This window comes from Columba livia, chromosome 2 (genome assembly GCF_036013475.1).
Source record: "Columba livia isolate bColLiv1 breed racing homer chromosome 2, bColLiv1.pat.W.v2, whole genome shotgun sequence".
In the NCBI taxonomy this organism is placed as follows: domain Eukaryota; kingdom Metazoa; phylum Chordata; class Aves; order Columbiformes; family Columbidae; genus Columba; species Columba livia.
In genome coordinates, this window is record NC_088603.1 from 68,035,318 (window position 1) to 68,054,781 (window position 19,464).

Here is a 19,464-nt window from a genome sequence, read left to right on the forward strand (position 1 = left end):
GAGGACAAGATTGCTCAAACAGTGATTTTTAAAGACCCTGAGACAATTACAGGGCTTATGAAAATATGATGACTTACCTGATCTCACTTATGTCTTTATATCAGTTTGCTGGCTTAATTTATGTGAATGCTAACGGCTTTAGGGAAATGCTTTTTCAGGGAATTAATTTTTTAACACAAGCCAGTATTAAATATGACATACACTAGTATTCCTTTTGACAATATAACATTTTTCTCCTAAAAATAAAGTAGAAAACATATGCCCTGTGGGCCAAATGGCACTTGGCTTTACAGTAAGATAAATTCAGAATAACTTGATTGTTATTGATGTACAACTTCATTTTAATGCTGCAATAGATGCAAATCAGTAAGCCAGTGGAAAAAAAAGTCCTGAGCCAAGAGGTACAAACCAGGGCCAAAATGGCAATGAGAGAAGTTGGTACACAAAACTTACCACTTGAATTTCTACAACATTCAATTTAGTGGTTTCCAGCGCCCCCCCCCCCCGTGATAAATTTCTCTGTAAGAAATTCATTATGAGGGTTTTAACAAATAGGTTTCACCTCCTGTCTAAGACCTTGTACATGGCTACTGCCGTTTGCAGGATAAAGGATCAGAGGGGACAGTATTTTTCCTCAGCTTTTTTTTTTTTTAATTAAAAGTAATCTTTAATTAAAAATAATACTTGGCTTTTGGGTTTTGTGTGTTTTGCTTTTGTTTCAGATGCATGTAACTGACCTCTCCTTTCCCTTTCCATCTTTAGGATGACAGCGATGGGATTCCCTGGTCAGAGGAGAGGGTGGTGCGGAAGGTCCTTTATTTATCTCTGAAGGAGTTCAAGAACGCACAGAAGCGGCAGCATGGCGATGGCATCAGCGGGAGCCTCAAGGCAGTGAATGGTGAGCTGCCCCTGCGGTGCTGCTGGAAGGACTCGGTGCTTTTCAGTGCGATTCTTTTGCTGTATCGAGGAAGGAGACCAGTGCACCACCTGGCATGCACTGCGCCCTTTTGATCTGCACAGAAGAACTTGTTTCTGAAGTGCTTAAAATGCCCAGTTTGAACAATCCATATGTTTTGGTTTCCGGCAAAGCCATTGAGATGGGGATGGGGTGGAGGGTGGGTGTCAGGTGGGAGGACAGGGACTGCTGTTGGTAGAAAAGGAGGTTTCTCTGGTCAGTCCTACTCCCTGATGTCCTGAGTAAGTCGGTAGAGAAAATATCCATTTAAAGGTGATTGGCTTCAGTTATCTTGGGGAAGGACATTCAGACAGAATTTAACTACTCTGTCATTTAGATGCAAGAAACTGGCTGACCAGCTTCTGTATCTCTGAAGTGATCTCAGTCCATGCTGTCTGTGGTCCAGAGGTGAAATAGGGTAGGACCTACATAAAAAGATTTAAAGGACTGAGAGGACACAAACACTGGGACAGTGGAGTCACCTAGTTTAGCAATTCACAGAACAGTCATTTAAAGGTTTTAAAAGGGCATGCAGTCAAACTGAGATGACAGAGACCTGAAGGGAGTTTAATTGTATTTATTTAATCCTTTGGTCAATTATTATCTGTTGCTCCCCCTTCCCTCAGAGCTTGCTTTTAAAAAAGCCATGGTGTCCTGAGTGGTGAATATAAAGTGTGTCTCTTTCAGATTCACTCCCTGACACAGGAGCCGTTCTTGAAAAGGCTTTGTCATGCTGGCTTGAGCCTTGAAAGTGATGACTAGCAGGATTCAGATTTCTGGGCAGGCTTATGGTTTTCTCTTCACTCACAAGAGCTTATTTGTTTCTGTATGGAGGTTTATGGCAGCTCCTTTTAGGCATGTGCATAACTATACATGTGCTAATGCATTAAAGCAGCAGCTGGGTGCTTACTTGGTAGGTTATTCATATTTATACGTAGCTTGTGTTTTTGACACGGTGAGTCATATTTCACTGTGTTTCACGGAGTGGTATTGCCAACAAGGCAAAAACCTAGGGGAATGGCTGGATAACTACAGGCAGCATGATCAAGTTACTGTATTGCGTAAGCAATTGCAAAGTCCTTAATGTGATTGAAGAAGACCTCAGACTTCTGAGTTCAGTAATAATATCAAATACTGATCTGATGGGAAGGGGCATCTAGCTTTAGCAGCAAGCCATTAATGAGCTTGGAGGTGTACACAAAACAGCGCTGGCTTTTTTCCCCTGCAACACCTCTGCATCATTGATCTTCTGTCAAACACAATTTCTCTTGGAAAGTTTCTTATTTCGTTGTGGGGGTTTTGTTTAGTCAAAGGAAAAAAGTCTAAAGGCGTGAAGCACAGTAATTGTGTGTTAGGAGGCTTTGATGGTGTGCCAGGTTACAGGATGACTGAGGTTTTTATGGTGTCTAGTTTCTCCAAAGGCGGCTTAGATGAAAAGTGAGTTGGCTGGGAATGCTGTGTCGGTGCAGGTACCAGACGCGGAATACGCCATCAGCTTCCTCTGGCAGTGGCACAGCTCACGGCTCCAGAGCTTGCCTCTTGCATTGAGAACGTAGCGTTTGGTGCTTTTGCTCCCTCATAGAAGTAGGTGATCAGTTCTTTGGGGGTTTGTGGTTTGTTGTTTTTTGTTTTGTTTTGGGTTTGGGTTTTTTTTTTTTTTGAGCCAGAATGATATTCTGTATTACTCTTTTTGTTTGCTAAATGATTCTTTAAATGTCCCGTCTCAACACTGCTCTGTTTCAACATCACTGTCCAAAAGCTTTTTTTATGCACTGATATTTGGAAAAATGTTTCATTATCCAGAGAAAAGAGATTTGCGAAAGGGAGGAGAATTGATATTGGGTGGTGACATTAAGAAAATATGTTTAAACATACAATTTATTCATTACATCTTAAAAAAAAACCCATAGCCCTGTATTTTGAAATCGACAGTTCCCTGTGGACTGAGGAAAAAGCAGGTCAACCTAAGAAATTACCAAGACATTCTGAATTTAGGGAAATGTAATATTTTAAAGGGGTGAGCCTTAGATCCAGGATATCGTACTGTTGGAATAAAAACATTTCCTTGCGTATGTCCTTTGTTTAGTAATATTCTGCACCCCTAGCTCTTGGGGCGGAGGGCAAGGGGAATCTAGCTGAAATAATGTGAGATTAAATGTGTTCAGGGCCTCTGTAAAGCTGGGCTTCTCCCCTGTCTTGAATTCTGGTTAGGGTGCTTTGCCTTGCAAACATGAAGTGTAGGGTTTGTGCTGCACAACCCTATCCCTAGTGAACTCTAAAGGGTGTTGCTTCTTCAGCTGTTGAAAATGGAGTAGTTCTGCCTTCCAAAGCCTGGCACATTTAACCATTTCCAGGAGTGGAAAGGTAGGGTCTGAGTGAGGTGCAAGCTTTCTGAGCTGTCTGATCAAGGTGGAAATGTGGATTGGTCTCACGTAGTTCCAAGAGCTCAGGGGACTGCAAACAATTAGGTAGCAGGATTTTATTTCGGTGCCACCATCTGTAGTGCAGAGAGAGTTTTTTTGTTCTGGTTTTATAACTCTCATCCCTTAAATTTATTTATTTATAGACTTGCAACCCGTAATTTGGTTCAGTAGGGAGTACTTACCTTTAGCAATAGAGGCAGGTAAAATACCCGCCAGCCCCTTGCAACTGGCATCTTTAAGAAGTTTTTATGGTTTTGAAGTGGCTGAAGTTGCATAAACATGCTACAATAGTTGCTTTGCCAGCATTTACCAAGCTATAACTAAACTCATATGAAATAGATTGTAAGTAGTATTTCAGCTGGCTGGTGAGTACAGTAGTATTGTTAATGATTTGGTAGCTGAAATGATGATGCCTCTTTGATTGGCAGTGCAAAAAGCAAGTTCATTTTAAATGTGAGAGATGAACTCATTAACAGGAGTCTTTTCTGTGCTAAGGTTTCTGCAAGTTCTAAAATGTGCTCATGATGATGCAGAGACAATTAACTTCCATGACTCTCTGAATAATAAAAAATAAAATTTTAAATAAATAAAAATTCAAACTAATTCTGGAGATTATATGTACTGTAATATCTTGACTGTCTCTGCCTATTAAAGATATTTGTTATCCTGAAAACAATCCTGCAATTTTAGGTCTGTGGCCAAAACTCAGTTACTTAGGTGGTTCTGATTAAAGTAGCGGGGTTTTGTTTGGGAGTGGTGGTGTGTTCGCAGGTCTCTTTACTCCAACCTTTTTTTATATCTCCTTCTCACCTGAAAATTTTTGCTTACATATTTGTGCTGCCAGTTATTTTTTATCTTGTTTTTCTACTTTCTTTACTCTTATTCTCCCCCCCACCAGCTAGAAGGATTTCGGAGAAGGGCGAGCGGGTGTATTATGGCCATTGTATAGTTGGATATATTGCATGCGTGCTTATGTTGACTCTAGGTATTTGCAGAGTATGGAATTACACTCTACAGTATGCCTTTGTTTGCTACATGTTCCTCTCCAGCACGTGGGAATATAAAATCTGAAGGAGGTGCTTCTGCTGCTTGTCAATAAACCCTCTGCAGCCCTAAATGGGATACTGGAACTCTGATTATGGAAACAAGGTCGTGCGCTGGAAATCCCAGAGGGACCTCTTTAGTGATTTTGATTACCGCTGCCTGTCATTTGCGTTAGGATTTTAAGAATAGGGATTGGTGTTTGGAATAGTGATACCAATTTTCAGAGATCCTCGCCTAAAAGGAAAACTAATTCCCTTGGGAAGTGGTTTTCTTCTTGTGTAGCTTAGAATGTGAGATAAGGCTGTAAAAAAGGCAATGAAAGATGTAATTATTGCTCGTGTTCTGATTATGAGAATAAATCCAGTACCCTCAAAAGAGTATGTCATAAAGAAAATTTTAATGAGATAAGATTTTAAATTCTATTTTTCAAAACTTGTGATAAAGAATAAATTTGTGTTACAGAAGTGCTAGTGTTTTGTAAATGGAAAAAGTGCCAAATTTTGTTTGTTTGTTTGTTTAAGGTGGTTAGTTAATCTACAGAGATAAGAAACCAGACATGAGAATTATTCAAGCAGATAGTGTGTTTTCACCAGCTATACTTTTTCCTAGAAAGGTGTCATAGCAATTTCCACACGTGCCAGGTAACTTAAGCTTCTGGCAAACATGATCTAATTGGGAAGTTGAATGTATCCGAGGGAATGCTTTAGTTCATGGCAGAAGCTGGAATTAAGTCTTTCTCATCTAGTAAATAGAGATGAGTAAAAATGTGTAATTTTGCTATTCTGAGAGATTTCACCTTATATTTAGGGTTGTTAAATGTATTTATCCATTTTATGTGTGTTCTTTAAACAGAGTAGGAACTGTGTCAGCATTTTGATGGAGGTGGTGGTTGGTCCATGGGTGGCTGTGGTGCCCCTTCCTCCCTTGTGCTGGTCTGCTCCTGCCCTCAGCCATTCCCACACAAATGCTAACATGACTTTTGGTGGAGGTTTGCCTTCTCCAGAAGTAAAATGTCTCTGCACAGAGCTGCAGGAGCCTGTGAGGCAGCCTGTGGCGGGACTGCAGTGCCAGACCCAGCGGCAGCAGCTTGCTCTGACACCACGGTCTGCCTGTCCCTTGGCTGGCCAGGCCGGCTGGGGTAGGCAGCAATGCTATCTGGAAATAGCTATTTTGTCATTGCTGCACAGATTTTCAAGTTTTTCCTGCTTGCTGCGTGGGGGTTTTCTGCTGACGGTCCCCAGAAGGCTGTATCGAAATGAGGGTGCCCAGTGGTATGGTGGCGTGGGGCTGTGTTCATCCGGCTCCAGCTTGTCGGTGAAACCTCTTTTCCCTGGCTGTGTAGATGGCACCCCAGGCTTGGCGTAAACACTGTGATAAGCATGGTAGAAATGCCCAAACACAGCTAAGCCGTGTGATTCAACTCAGTGCCGTGCATTATTCACCAAAAGCCAGCTATGCAGGGTTGGCAGCAGCTGCCAGCAGGGCCGCCACATCTTCCCTGGGCTGAGGCCACGTCTCTTCTCTTCCCGCTTGCACAGATGACAACACAGCAGCCCTCAGGGAAGTGCTGCTGTTTTGGCTGCACCCCTGCATGCCCAGAGCAGCGCCCACCTCCTTCCTCCCTGGTGTGGATACAGAGGCTGGACCACCACTCAGCCTTTAGTTTGGAAGAAGGAGGTATTGCTCTTCATTCACTGTGATGGTTCAAATATACTGGTAACTTCATCTCTCTTATTTCTGAAGGCTGCAATTAAATACTGGAAGAAGGTTTTATGCTAATGTTTGTCTAGGGAGCTTTTCACTCCATCAGTGATGTGAAATTGCGTCTGTTGACAGTGGGTAATGTCTATCTGTCTCCTAAGCTTTAGTAGAAGATTGTAAGTGTGCCAAGGACCCTTGTCTGTGTAAGTGGATTTTTAAAATGCATTTACAGAAACAGAAATACCTCTTTCAACTTTGCAATATTTTCTCTTTACATTCAGAGTAAACAGCCTTTTTGGCTAGTTGTAAACTGTGATTAAATATAAATGTTTTCAACTAAAAGGTTCAGAAAATAAGCATTTGAACAGATTTGTCATGGTACTCAACATCACTTTCACTTTGGTACTTGCTGTCAAGTGAATTTAAAGATTAACAAATAAATAACAGGATGTTTGGGTTGGGCTCCATTGAAAATTTCCAAATCTCCTTTCCTTTCTTTGTTTTTTAGAACAGAATTCGTTTTTGAGCCTGCCAGGGACTTGCTTGTTCATCGGCTGTGTCATGGTTTAACCCCAGCTGGCAACTAAGCGCCACAGAGCCACTTGCTAACTTTCCCGCGGTGGGATGGGGGGGAGAATCAGAAGAGTAAAAGTGAAAAAACTCGCGTGTTGAGATAAAAACAGTTTAATACGAAAAGCAAAAGCCACGCATGCAAGCAAAGCAGAACAAGGAATTAATTCACCACTTCCCATGGGCAGGCAGGTGTTCAGCCATCTCCAGGACAGCCAGGCTCAGGCTCCATCACGTGTAATGGTGACTTGGGAAGACAAACTCCATTAACACTGAATCTTCCCCCCTTTTTTTTCTTCCCCCAGCTTTTATTGCTGAGCATGACGTCATATGGTCTGGAATATCCCTTTGGTCAGTTGGGATCAGCTGTCCCAGCTGTGTCCCACCCCAACCTCTTGTGCACCCCCAGCCTCCTCACTGGTGGGCTGGGGTGAGGAGCAGAAAAGGCCTTGGCTCTGTGTAAGCCCTGCTCCGTGGTAACTAAAACATCCCTGTGTTATCAACACTGTCTCCAGCACAAATCCAAAATATATCCCCCTACTAGCTACTATGAGGAAAATTAACTCTGTCCCAGCCAAACCCAGCACATGACACAGGCTCTGTTTGCCTCTTCCATTATTACCACGTATAAAAATTCTGCAGGCCAAATTGCGCCCTCAGTGATCTCTATCCAATTTGATTATGTCCAAATTGTGCTCCTGTCTTAATACAATTTCAGTGTTTGGCAAGACTGCCAGAAAATTTTCTCTTGCAGGATACCCATAATCCTTCTTCTCTCAAACGTAACAGAGGTGGCTATTTTTTTAACCAGAGAAACAGAGGAATTGTGTAATTAATTTTCTTAAAACTTCATTTCATGGCCATCTAAAAAGAGTTGCTGTTGCCCCGAGTGCATTTCTAGGGAAAGTAGTTCTAAAAATAATCTCTCCTCCCTGTGTATTGCTAATTGTAGGTAATGGAAAATGAAAATGGCAGTGAAGAATCTGCAGAGGCGCATGCATAATCTGTAAGAGACTGAGTTATTGTAGGTCTAAAATAAATAAGATGAGGAAAGGTAAGAAAGAGTTCAGCAGCAGCTGATGGGTCTGGTCCCCCTCCTTTCACCTCCTGTCTTGTGCTGGCTCTGCCATTTGTCTACCCGTGCAGTGCAGCCAATTCAGCCTACTAAAGTGGCAGAAAACTAGCCCAGAAAAATGATGTTAAGAAAGACATCATTTTATTCAGTTTAGTGAACTAGAGAGGTTCATGAAGAGGTCAGATGAGCACCAAGTGTGCATTTGGTGGAAATGAGGGGCCAGGGTACCTTGACAGAAAGCTGGAGAGGAGGAAACCGGACTTGTCACTTCCTACGGTAGCAAGCTGCCTGGTTGGCACAGTCATCGTGTCTAACCACAGCCTTAGGACTGGCACAGTCGTCTTGTCTAACCACAGCCTCAGATGCTGGAAGGGACAACGGTTTCCAGAAACAGGGGAAAAAACGGCTTAAAAATTTGTTGAAAAGTGCTTCACAAGTTTAGGTGTTAGATTTATTTATTTAAAAAAAAAACAACAATCCACCAAAACAAACACAAAACCAAATGAACAAACAAAACCGAGAAAACCCGTGCTGCTGTACTGGTGAAATTCATTGCATAGACTGTCTGTGAAACAGATCTTTTCCTTAACGCCAACAGGGGACAACAACTTTGTTTTCCTTGACTCTGGGTCATTCAGATTTATCGTTTGTGTCTGCAGTCCAGAGAGCACCCTTGACTGCAGACAAGCAAACTGCTTCCTGCTGTCTTTGGCAGCCATAAGGCTGCCAACCAGCCTAAATTTGCACCCTGGCATATACAGCCAAAAGGATGGTTGTGGTTTTACCTTGTAGGATTGCCAGCTCTGTTAAAATTGTACCTTTTGCCAATTCTGGTTTGCTTATTTTAGAAATGAGAGTAAGACATAACTCATGCAAAGATGCTTTTTTGACTGTAATATTAAATGAGAATCCAGAGCAGTGCATCTAATGCAGCTATTTCTTTAGCTGGCAGACTAAGAAGTTTAAGTTTGTTACCTTTTTTTTTTTTAATGATTAGATTTTTATTGGGATGTTAAAAACCAGATCTGCTTAGAGCATTATCCTTCAAGCCGACAGGCTGGAGTGGATGAAGTTCATGCTGGTGACCTGCTGAGATGAGAGCTGGTGGTTGGTGCAGGTCACATTCTCCAGCTGTTGAGTTGTGTAAAGGAGGAGTTAAAGAGATAACTTGAGGCTTACATAGAAATCAAAACAAATGTAAACAGCTGTTGAAGGTGGTCTAAATGATGGAGTTCCACAGCATGATTTCTGTCTGGTGGATTATGCTATTGAAAGGGATGGAAAACTTCATGCAAAGTGCGGGCACAAAGTGGAGCTGAAGGCAGCAATCCTGCAGCATGCTCAGAAAAAGTGAGCACAGTGCTTCTCTGTTTTAAGAGCAATAGTTCTCAGAAAGTGTGGGTGGGGGAAGAAAGGTACTTTACCTCTTTCTGTCTGGTGTCAAATGCTTATCATTATTATTATTTTAGTGTTTTAATAAAATATTCTAGTGGAAACCAAAGGTCTGCAGGTTCAAATATGTAGCTGCTGTTCTAATGACGGTTTGAATTTCAGTATTCCTGTTGTTCCCCTGTTGCCCATGATTGGCAGAAGGAAACTGTGCATTAAATAACTAGTGTTTTTAATTTGAAGGACAAACAATAAGTGATCTAACCAGAAAAATAGCAGGGAAAGAAAAGGTCATTGAAATAGCATACTGTATTTTATTAAGAAAATAGGAATGTAACAGGAAAAAAAAAATCAGTGTCACAAGTAAAAGCAGAGAGAAGTTCCAGTTGTGCACACAGACTCAGAAATGCAGGTTGCTGTAGTCAGTCCTGGGGAACTGTATTTTCTGAAACTGTATCTGTGCTTAGCTTTGAATAAGGCTTTTGCTGATTATTTTCACACTATACCTTTGAGCTCTTAGTGCAAGACTACATTTTAGGGAGGACTTTCAGAGTATTAGAACATATTTTCAGTCTTCAAGGGCCTGTCTTTTGTCTTACAACCTTTGCAGCAGTTTTTCCTTTACATGGGCGGGAGGCATTTTAGAAATGGCTTGCTGTCTGAAAGAGTGGAAAGAGTTTGAGAACGGTTAATATTTGGTCCAGGAGGACATTATTAAGGCCATTAGGCTGTGTTTGATCAGAGCAGATGTCTTGTGTGCTGTAAACCTTCTCGTGTCAACCCTGGCAGTAAAGTGGTTTTAAAAGAAAAAGTAGAGATGAGTGATAGATGGCTGTAACTGCTGATGGCCACAGCAGCCACTTTTGCAAGTTGCCTGACATAGCTGCTAATGCACCCTAATCTTCACCTCAAATATCCTCCATTACTGGTGTTCCCAGGCTTTGACTTGTTAAGTATACGGGTTGCCAATTGAAATGTATTTGGGGATCCTTGTAGTGACGTGGAGTAAACTGAAAACATAAGCAGATTGATACTGCGTTATTTTTAGGTGTCATCAGCTCATGTTGGAAAGTAGAATTTCTTCTGTGGAAAGCAAGAAAATCAGTCGTCTTTTTGAGCAACAAAACTCTTCAGGAATTAGTCACGTTGATTTCACGGCCCATAACAGCCTGGGTCTGCGCTCTGAGCTCACGCCTCCCCCACATTTTGGTTTGGTTTTTACTGGGATCTTTTTGATTTAAAATCTCCAAGAAGCTGTTCTGAAATAACTTCTGTCTCTCGATAACTGATGATGATGAGAGGTTCATCACATAGCAGATACTTCCCAGAGCTTGTGGGTGAATGTTTTCCGGAAAATAAATATAGCTTAGCACATATACTGTTAAGTCACAGCAGATTGCTCTACATCGTAATAAATGCGCATGCATTTTTATATCTTTTTTGTGTGTCTGACTGGCACAGATTTATTACATACAGTTAATGTGATGTTGTATTCAAAATTAGATGAATACATGTTTTCAATAACCTGCCTTTGATGTCCTTTATTTCCCAATTTAAATGAATTTAATACTGTGAAGGGGGTGTCCAGTCAAAGGTGTAGATGTAGAAGTCTTGTGCTTAGGGCGACAGGATGACAGTGACAAGCCTGATTCACAAGTGTTGCTTCTGGTTAATCTGAAGGAGTTTCCAGCTCCAAGAGCGAAAGGCAGCTGAATTTCCACCCTTACCCATCCTGTTTCCTCCCCTCACAAGTCTGTTAGTGAGCGTTGCAATTGCAGTTGGGACTGTGTGATGTTTCAGATCTGTCCACTAAGAGGCTAACTCGTTCCAGATAAGCCTTGAACAGACAACATTCATTTTTTACTTTGCTCAGAATTTCCTGTGCTTTGTTCTGCATCTGCTTGTGAAGGACTGTGTTATCTTTGAAAGCCTTCATCTTGTTTTCTTTATTGAAGCTATATGCTCAAATGGAAAAAGGGAAGAGCTGGAAGGAGCCCAGCTGGAGCAATCTGCCAAGGATTCCACAGAGGGACAGAGCTGGCAAACTTCTGAAACCTCTTCAGCTGACCTCTGGTGCAATTTGGGAAGCCAGGAGATAAGCCACTTTTCCTGCAAAAGATTTGGCTTCAGCCAACCATTCTGAGTAATGCCAAAATACCGCACCAGAATTTAATTGCATTTTCCTCCTCCTTCAGTCATCCCTCACTTAGCTTCTGTAGTGGCCAACCTTAAAAATATTTCAGTTCAGCCTCTTCTAGTGTGTGTGTGTGTGTGCGTATTAACAGAGAAGTTGGAGGTAAATTGCACCTTGACATGTTCTGTTTCAGCCAGGTTACCTTAAAACCAAGTTCTTCCTAAAACACCTCCCTCAGACAGTGGTTGTCTCCTGGTTCTGGGAAAGGTGAAACCATTAAATGGCCAATTGTTTTTAAAGATGCTCTGTTTACTGTGGCTGTAAAGCACCCCAGTGTTTCTGTGTCATGCCTGCTGTGTATGCGGAGAGATTGAAAGAAACTTAAAAGTTATGAAAATGGCACAGAGTGTTTAGTATAGTTGTTCCCTTTCTTCGCAGCATATGAATTTTCATTCTGGTTCAGAGCGGTAATGTTGTCACCATGTCAGCAAGAGGGTGCTAGAGCAATGGTAGCAGCGTGTCCTCTCATAGCAAACACTGAGAAAAGGCAACTGGGTTGTACTGAAGCACACAGATACAGGTGTACTGCGTGGAGAGGGTTTAAGAAGAATTTAATCCCCTTCTCTTTCTTCCTGGCCCTGGCTCATTTGCTGTGATGTTGGGATCTGGTTTTGGAGCCTCAGGCTCTCCTTGTACCCCTGTTCCAGATGCCAGAAGGTGGAGTTGTGCAGAGCCTCAAAACTTGAGGCGTCATACAGGAGTGGGCTGAGGTTGAGGAGACACATATTCATTCCTGTTATGCAGTTCTGCATGGAGGACTTCATTTCCTGTTCCCTCCTGTTGGTTCCTGTGGTGCGTTTGTCCAGTAGCATGTTGTTTCTCTTCCAAAGAGAAGAGTCCCAATGCTTCGTTAATGTGCCTATCTACTCGACAGGACAGTAAACTAGGTGCTTTCTACAGTAGTTTATCTGCCTCTTTACATCTCGGGAGGTCAGCAACAATTACCTCCAGGTGAAAGCCATGAATAAGGGATAGAAGTTACCAGAATGTGGCTTGAATTCCAAATCTTCTTGAAGCATGGTTGTTGCGGCTCTTCTGCCCCCTCCCCAAAATCAATTAAAGATGGCCTTTTGTGGAGCAATGAGATCTGTGGTTAGGGACTACTTGTCAAGTTTGATTTAGATGGAAGCCTGTCCCAGAAGCTTTACCTCATCTCATTGTCCTGCAGGGATGAACTTCAAATGCCACTTTACATTTGCCCAAAAATGACCTTCTCTAATTGGAATGGACAAGGCTGTCTTAGCTAAGTAGGTAAACACGGCCCACATGCAATTGTAGATTTAAATGCACTCTTTCATAGATTACCTTTGCACAGTGTAGCAGTGTCCTTGAATATTTAAAATCTCATTAACAAGAGACCAGAACTGACGAGTGAAAGTTCTTTGTGAAAGAGAGGTTTTTGAGCCATGAACCGATGTTGATCTCTACTAGGCTGGAGGAAGACTGTTTGGTACAAAGTCGCCTTTATGCCAGCATGGAAGGCGCTCCAATAAAACTGGCATGCAAAGTCTTGAAGGTTGATTAACATCCCGAGCATAACACAGGGTTATATACAAGTACTCTGCTCATAAAATAGAATAAATGGCCCATTAGTTAAGGCGCTGCTTAGCGCAGAAAACCACCTTTATTTCTGAAATGGATCTAGGCGTCTACCATTAACAGCCTAGAAAGCAGACTTTCTTTAGAATAATTGACTTACTGGAAAAAGGAGTTTAAGATACTGTCTGCAAACTTGAATATTAGAGATTATAGGGAAGATGTTTTGCAGTCCTTCAATTTCCTTGGCGTAGTTGGATGTCAAGATAGCGCTGCATTACCATCTGACTGGATCAAAATTGTAAACTGCTAAGTAAATTTCTATTTAAAGCTTCTCAGATCATCTTGGACTCAGTGGGGGTAGTCTCGTGAAAACTAAATTTACAGGGAAACTTAGAAAGGAAATGACTCTGCTGAGAAAGACAGTTTGTGCTTCCCTACTTCCAGGAGAAATTCTGCCAGTACAGATGAAGGACTCCAAAACTTTACTAAGGTTTTGGGAAAATAGCCTTCAGCTTTTCTCCAGTGACTGCTTTCCCTCCTCACCTCAGTTGACCAGCTTCTTCTTCAGGCTAAAGGAACCAGAGAGTAGACTAAAGGAGATGGTGTTTCCCATGCCAGCTCTGTTTCCCTTCACTCAGGTTGAAAGCAATGAAAAGTACTGATTTGGTGTCCTCTTGTCATGAGAAAAATTCAGTTCCCTAAAAGGAAGGTGGCTTTGTTTTTTTGTTTTTTCCCTTCCCCTAAAAATGAATGCTATTCTGCATCTTGAAGGAAGAAGGAAGGATGACCACTACTCAGCTCCAAGGTTTGGGAGTGCATAGTCGTGCCAAGTTCAGCAGGGTCTGGGGAATTCTTCCAGTATGAAGAGGGGGGAAGGTGCCCTCTATAGGGGGCAGATTTTTTCCCAATATGGCCTATTAGGAGCAGAAGAATATTTTGGAGGGCAACAGCTACTTTCATAGGGAACATCCTTCTCTAACTCTGGTGGAGATGTGCCAAATGAAAATATGACTTCAGAGGAGTTAATCTGCTAACATATAAGAAGCTTCTGCTGATTATGTAAAAAAATGTGCCCCTTTTTTCCCCAGAAGCTTATAGCTCAACTGAACGTAAATACTGTTTTGAGGAAGAAACTAGGTACGGCTCTTCTCATTGAGACCTTACTACAGAGCTTGTGCCTTGGTCAATGACAGGATTTCATTGCAGGAGCTCACACATCCATTGGATAACTTAAATATGCTGGCTTAGTGTTTAGTTGGAAACTACAGTGGAAAACAAAGGCAAAGCTGCTGGAACCTCGCAGATTGCAGAGTTTCCCGTGATGCATTTTCTCCCTCAAAATTCACTTAAATGCAATCTATGTTTAAGACTACACAAGCTACAGTTTTACTTTACATACTAACCAGTGATGTGCAGCAGATGTTGCTGAACATATTTGGTGCCATCTCTAGAAACAGAGCGTGTCAAACCTGTGTAGGTCCTTGGAACACTGACGTGTGGCTTCCTTCCGAATTGCAGAGAAACTGCTCCTGGTCCAAATCCAGCTGCTTCTGCTGCTTATGCCTGTCATGAGGGATATTCTTATTTATATATCGCTTGCTCTCTGTGAAATATAGGTCAGTTTTTTTAACTTATGATTGCTCATAGGACAAATAATTCTCAGATACATCATTGTTAATACTGGACAATTAGGAGTACTCCCTCTCTTTCTGTTTGCCTATGCTCTTCATCCTTTATCATAGTCCTTTTACTTCCCTTTTAATTGGAAGGAGGAAAATGTGTTTTCCTGTTTCTCCTTCTACTTTTCTTCTCTAGCTACTTCTGTTTTTCATTCTGTCTTTGTCCTCTTATTTTCTGTGCTCCCTTTGAAGCAGGAGGGTCTGTTCCTGCACGGTGCCGTGCCATGAGGACAACTCTGGGCTGCTTGCGGGAGGCTTAGTGCTACAGCCATGGAGATCATAAATTTCTCTTTTTCTCTTTTCTCTCCTCCTCCCCCCACAACTTCTGGGCCATACAGCCTAATGTGAAAGCAGATTTGCCTTAGTATTTGGAGAAAAGATCTATAATAAGCACTGGGGACATGCTGGTAAAAAGCATCAGCATGGCATACCAACTCAGTTGGAGTACTGACTGTACATTAATTCTCTAACTTATAATTAGCTATATTAAATTCCAATTTTCTGAAAGGAACCATTATCAAATAACACTCTGTTTGAAATCTCAAAGAAACATAAGGAATGAAAGCTTAGTCCTCTTATGCTTTCATCTTTCAGAAGCAATTCCTATCTCAACATCTTGACCTACATTTTCTTTTTACCCTCTCCAAGAAATATTGTGTGGATTTAATGTCTCAGAAGGGAGGTGAGGATTTTTTTTTATGCGTGTGTGTGTGTTGACATATAAAGTTTGAGGAAAACAATGAGGCCTTCATGTCCCCGAGGACTTTTTTTTTTAAACTTGAAAGTGTTTTCCATAATATCTCTGGGGCAGTCTTTAAGTTCAGAAAGAAATTTAATTTTAAAAGTCCACCCCATTCCTTTACAAGTTGTCCACTTTTATCTATCTAGCTTCTGCCAAAGCTTTTCCTGATTTTACACACCAGTAGAGAAAAAAATTGGACTCTCCTTCCGTCTCACATCCTGCTTGCCACTTGGGATCCAGTCATACATTTTCTTTTGCCATTAAATGGGATAAAGGGCCTTTTTTGGGGGGGTGGAGGGTTAGATCTTTAAAATTATGCTTTTGTTCACATTTATTCTCACCCATTTTGTGTTGCTGCTTGGTGTTAGTAATAAACAGTTACACATGGGAGTTAAATCTTGACCTGAGCGTGTGAAGTAGCAAAGGCTGTCAGTGCATCAAGTGCTTGTTGCAGGTTACAGGCTAATTGGGGTCCCAGCTTTGAAGCTGACGATGATTCCCGCTCCATATCCTGCGCCTCTTCCAAAACGCAGCATGTTGTACCTGTGCTACTGCTTTCCCATTCATAGAATCACAGAATAGTTTGGGTTGGAAGGGACCTTCAAAGATCATCTGGTCTAATCCCCCTGCCATGAGTAGGGACATCTCCAACTAGATCAGGTTGCTCAGAGCTCCGTCCAGCCTGGCCTGGAATGTCTCCGGGGATGGGACATCTACCACCTCTCTGGGCAACCTGGGCCAGTGTTTCACCACCCTCATTGCAAAACATTTCTTCCTCATGAGACTGGGCCCTCCTGCCCTGTTGGGACGGTGGCTCACATACCTGCAGCGTGGTTGACACTGTCCTTTCTGCCTCATCCCAACACGTGGGGCTGTGGCTATAAAGCAGGAGATCTGTTCAGGTGGGCACAGGCAAAATTCTTCTCTGTTTTTTTTTCAGTATGGTTTTGTTTGGTGTTTTTTGTGGGGCTGGGGGTGTGTGACAGCACTTTGAACACACAGAGTGCTAAATGCATGCTAAGAATTGACACTATTTAATAGTCTTTGTAGCTTGATTTGGGTTTGGTAGAGATGTTGTGAAACAGCATAGAAAGGGAATGTTCTAACTCCAGGAAGACTTATGTTGTCTGAACTGTTTCAGTGTAGTATCTCTCTTTAGCTTTTTATAGGCTACCATGAATGTACAGAGGGATTACAGTCATCACTTCTGTATCTTTTTTATTCTTCAGTATTGTCATGTCGTCTTGAAATAGAACTACACAGTGTTTTTTTGAATATCAATAATGTACCTTTCATCCTAAACCAGTTTTTGTTTTGTTTTGTTTTTTTTCGGTTTTGTTTGTTGTTGTTGTTGTTTTAATTGTAGTAATACAATGGCGCACTTCAGAATACACACAGCCTCTTGCAGGTATATTTTGAAAGCTCACTTACTGTTTTAATCCTACATTTCTATGCTGTTTCATTGCATGTACCTCCCACCCCCTTGCCCTCATTTCTTCAATGCCGTACTTAAAACAAGCAATGTGCTAAGGGGTATCAGCCTTCAGTTACATGAATGGATGGAAGCAAAATTCAGTGCAATGAAGCCTTGTTTTGGAGGGATGGGGAATCAGTATTCTTTACAAACTGCAAGATAGTACTTAATCTCCTTTGCTTATTCGCAAAGATAGCATCATTAAGTACACATCACTATATAGTCTTGATGGTATAAGTGTGTGATGATGGTCATTCCAAGGTTTCTATTAAGTCAGGAAGCAGCTAATGTTGTTTCACTTCCCCTTCTAATTCCCTGAAACATGAGCTAAGAAAGCTGTTTAATAGCAGCAGAGTATTTCATGGCAGTGGAATTTCTTTTACTCCTCTGGGTGGTGGTGTGGCGGGAAGTCTCCTTAACATTTCAGAAGCCCTTTCTCCAGCATCAGGTTTTCAAGTGTCTGGCCCCCTACCCCAGCTTTTATCTCTTCCCCCCGTGGTTCGCCTGTAGAGCTCACAAAGGGGAGGTGAAAGTAAGGTTAAGCTGCTGGTCTCAAGAGCTAGAAATAGAGATGGAAATTGCTTGGCATACGAGGAGTGTTTCCTTAAAGGCTGTTACAGCGCTGGTGTTTCATGTGCCGATGCTTCGGAGAACGGTGTTAACACTGGTGAGAATCAGTTGTCCCCCCAAATAAAATGAGAATGGTCTTCGCGCACTCTCTGGCAGGCGGCTGGAGTTTATTTCATCTGATGCCTTTAAGCTTTTGTCGCTCTGGCTGTCGCCTGTGCATTGTTCCTGTGGCAAGATCCTCTGAGCTCAGCTGATGGCCAAGCGTGGGCTCCTCCTGCTTTGTCCCCTCATCTGCTCCTCTTCAGTGACTGCAGCCAGTCTGGGAGAGCAGGGGTTTCTCCTAAGCATCTTCCAGCTACAGATATATTTTCCCAGCATGTTTTGTTTTGTTTTGTTTTACCATTGCACGTGCCTAGTAGGTGGGTAGCTGCTGGACGTCAGAGATGTCTGCCAACCCCTGCCACCACGGTCAGTGTCATGTGGGAGATGGGCCCTCACCTTGGGCAAAGGCTTAGTGCTCGAGGAGAGGTGAAATGTCATCACTCCCATGCAGGTGTGAGGCAGAACAATTTGTTCGCTCACATTGGGCTTTCGTATTGCGCTCGTGATTTTGGTTTGTGGCAGTTGGTCTAAACATGTCACTGTCATGAGCCTCCTCTCCCCTGACAATAACTCTGCAAACAGATTATAGGGAGCTGAGTCAAAACAGCAAAACAGCTCTTCATCCTGAGCTTGAAGCGTACTCCTCCAGCCTTTAATTTAAGAAAGCGAGGGAATGATACTCACTTGCCCACCCCCACTAAAATAAATGAATTTTTAAAAATGCCTTCCCCCTGGTAAGAGCTGAATACGGTTCTACAAGTACAGATTTCACAGAAAGACAGGTGTGGGGGGGTAGGGTGGGGGCTGGTTTTGTTTTGTTTGTTTGTTTGGTTTTTTTTAAGCAACCTAGTTTTGAAAATATGTTTGAAATATGTTTGCTTACTGTATGGTGAAAAAACCACAAACACCTTTTTATGGCCACATTGTTGTTTCATATGTTAAAATTATGCCAAGTATTTTTTATTTTTATATATATATATATATATATATATAAAATCAATTTAGCAAGCTAGTTGTAAAATGGGTAACAAGGAGAAAACAGTCCCAAAAGTTCAAAGGCCAAGTTTTGGGGACTTTCCACATGTTAAAGTTTTTGCGTTGTTTCATGGCACTTTGTATAGTGCCTTGTAGCTGCTTTCTGTAAAGAAGATGAAATAAATGGTACCTTGGCTTAGGCGGTGTCAAAGAGATGGGTTCACTCCCAGGAAAAGCAGCTGCTGGTTTTGCCTGAAAGATAACCACAAGGTCTTGAGCATTGTGGTTGAAATTTAGGGTTACAGACAAAAGCCTGGGAAACCAATGGCTTAAAAAAAAAAGTGAGCGTTGGTCAGGCAGCTCTCTTCCCTCCCCTCTTCCTGGGGTGTCACAGGGCCTTGAGTTGGCATGGTTGTCAAGCTTACGTTAAGGCTCTCAACAGATATGTGAGCACTCAGGCTAGCAGGGTATTGGAAATTCGGCTGCAGGTGGTGCGGGCACATCCCCAATGTTGCAGGAGGCTGCCTCCCTGCCTGCATCCCTGCCATGCGGCGCTGCCTGAGCTGCCCATGGTCCATCCCAGCTACCCTGACCTCCTGCAGCAGGAGAGGGCTGTCTGGTGTGTTGATGAAGAGGCTAGGGCATTAAGTTAGGTTGATTTGTAATGATAATATATAACAGAAAATGACATGTAAGGTATGATGGTCCGCAGTGGGCATTAAAATTCACCAACAGTGTGCCCCCTTTTGCCTTTGTAGCCATCACTACTCCAAAGGATCATAGAATCATAGAATGTCCTGAGTTGGAAGAGACCCACAAGGATCATGGCGACCAACTCCTGTCCCTGCACAGGACAACCCCACAGGTCACACCATGTGTCTGAGGACATTGTCCACTCTCTTCTTGAACACCGTCAGGCTTGGGGCTGTGACACCTCCCTGGGGAGCCTGTTCCAGTGCTCCACCACCCTCTGGGGGAAGAACCTCTTCCTAAAGTCCAACCTGAACCTCCCCTGGCACATCTTCCTGCCAT

General features: G+C 42.4%; 1 protein-coding gene across 6 annotated transcripts in view; it reads left to right on the forward strand.

Moving 5' to 3' along the window:
• JARID2 (jumonji and AT-rich interaction domain containing 2) overlaps window positions 1-19,464 on the forward strand; it is a 227,879-nt gene that overhangs the window by 94,844 nt on the left and 113,571 nt on the right. For all 6 annotated transcript variants that reach the window (XM_065052352.1, XM_065052354.1, XM_065052357.1 and 3 more), the window contains exon 2: window positions 763-898. Coding sequence is in view for 2 of the 6 variants with exons in the window: in XM_065052354.1 (XP_064908426.1) it covers window positions 763-898 (136 nt within the window). In the remaining 4 variants the exon portion in view is untranslated. The remainder of the gene's footprint in view (window positions 1-762; window positions 899-19,464) is intronic.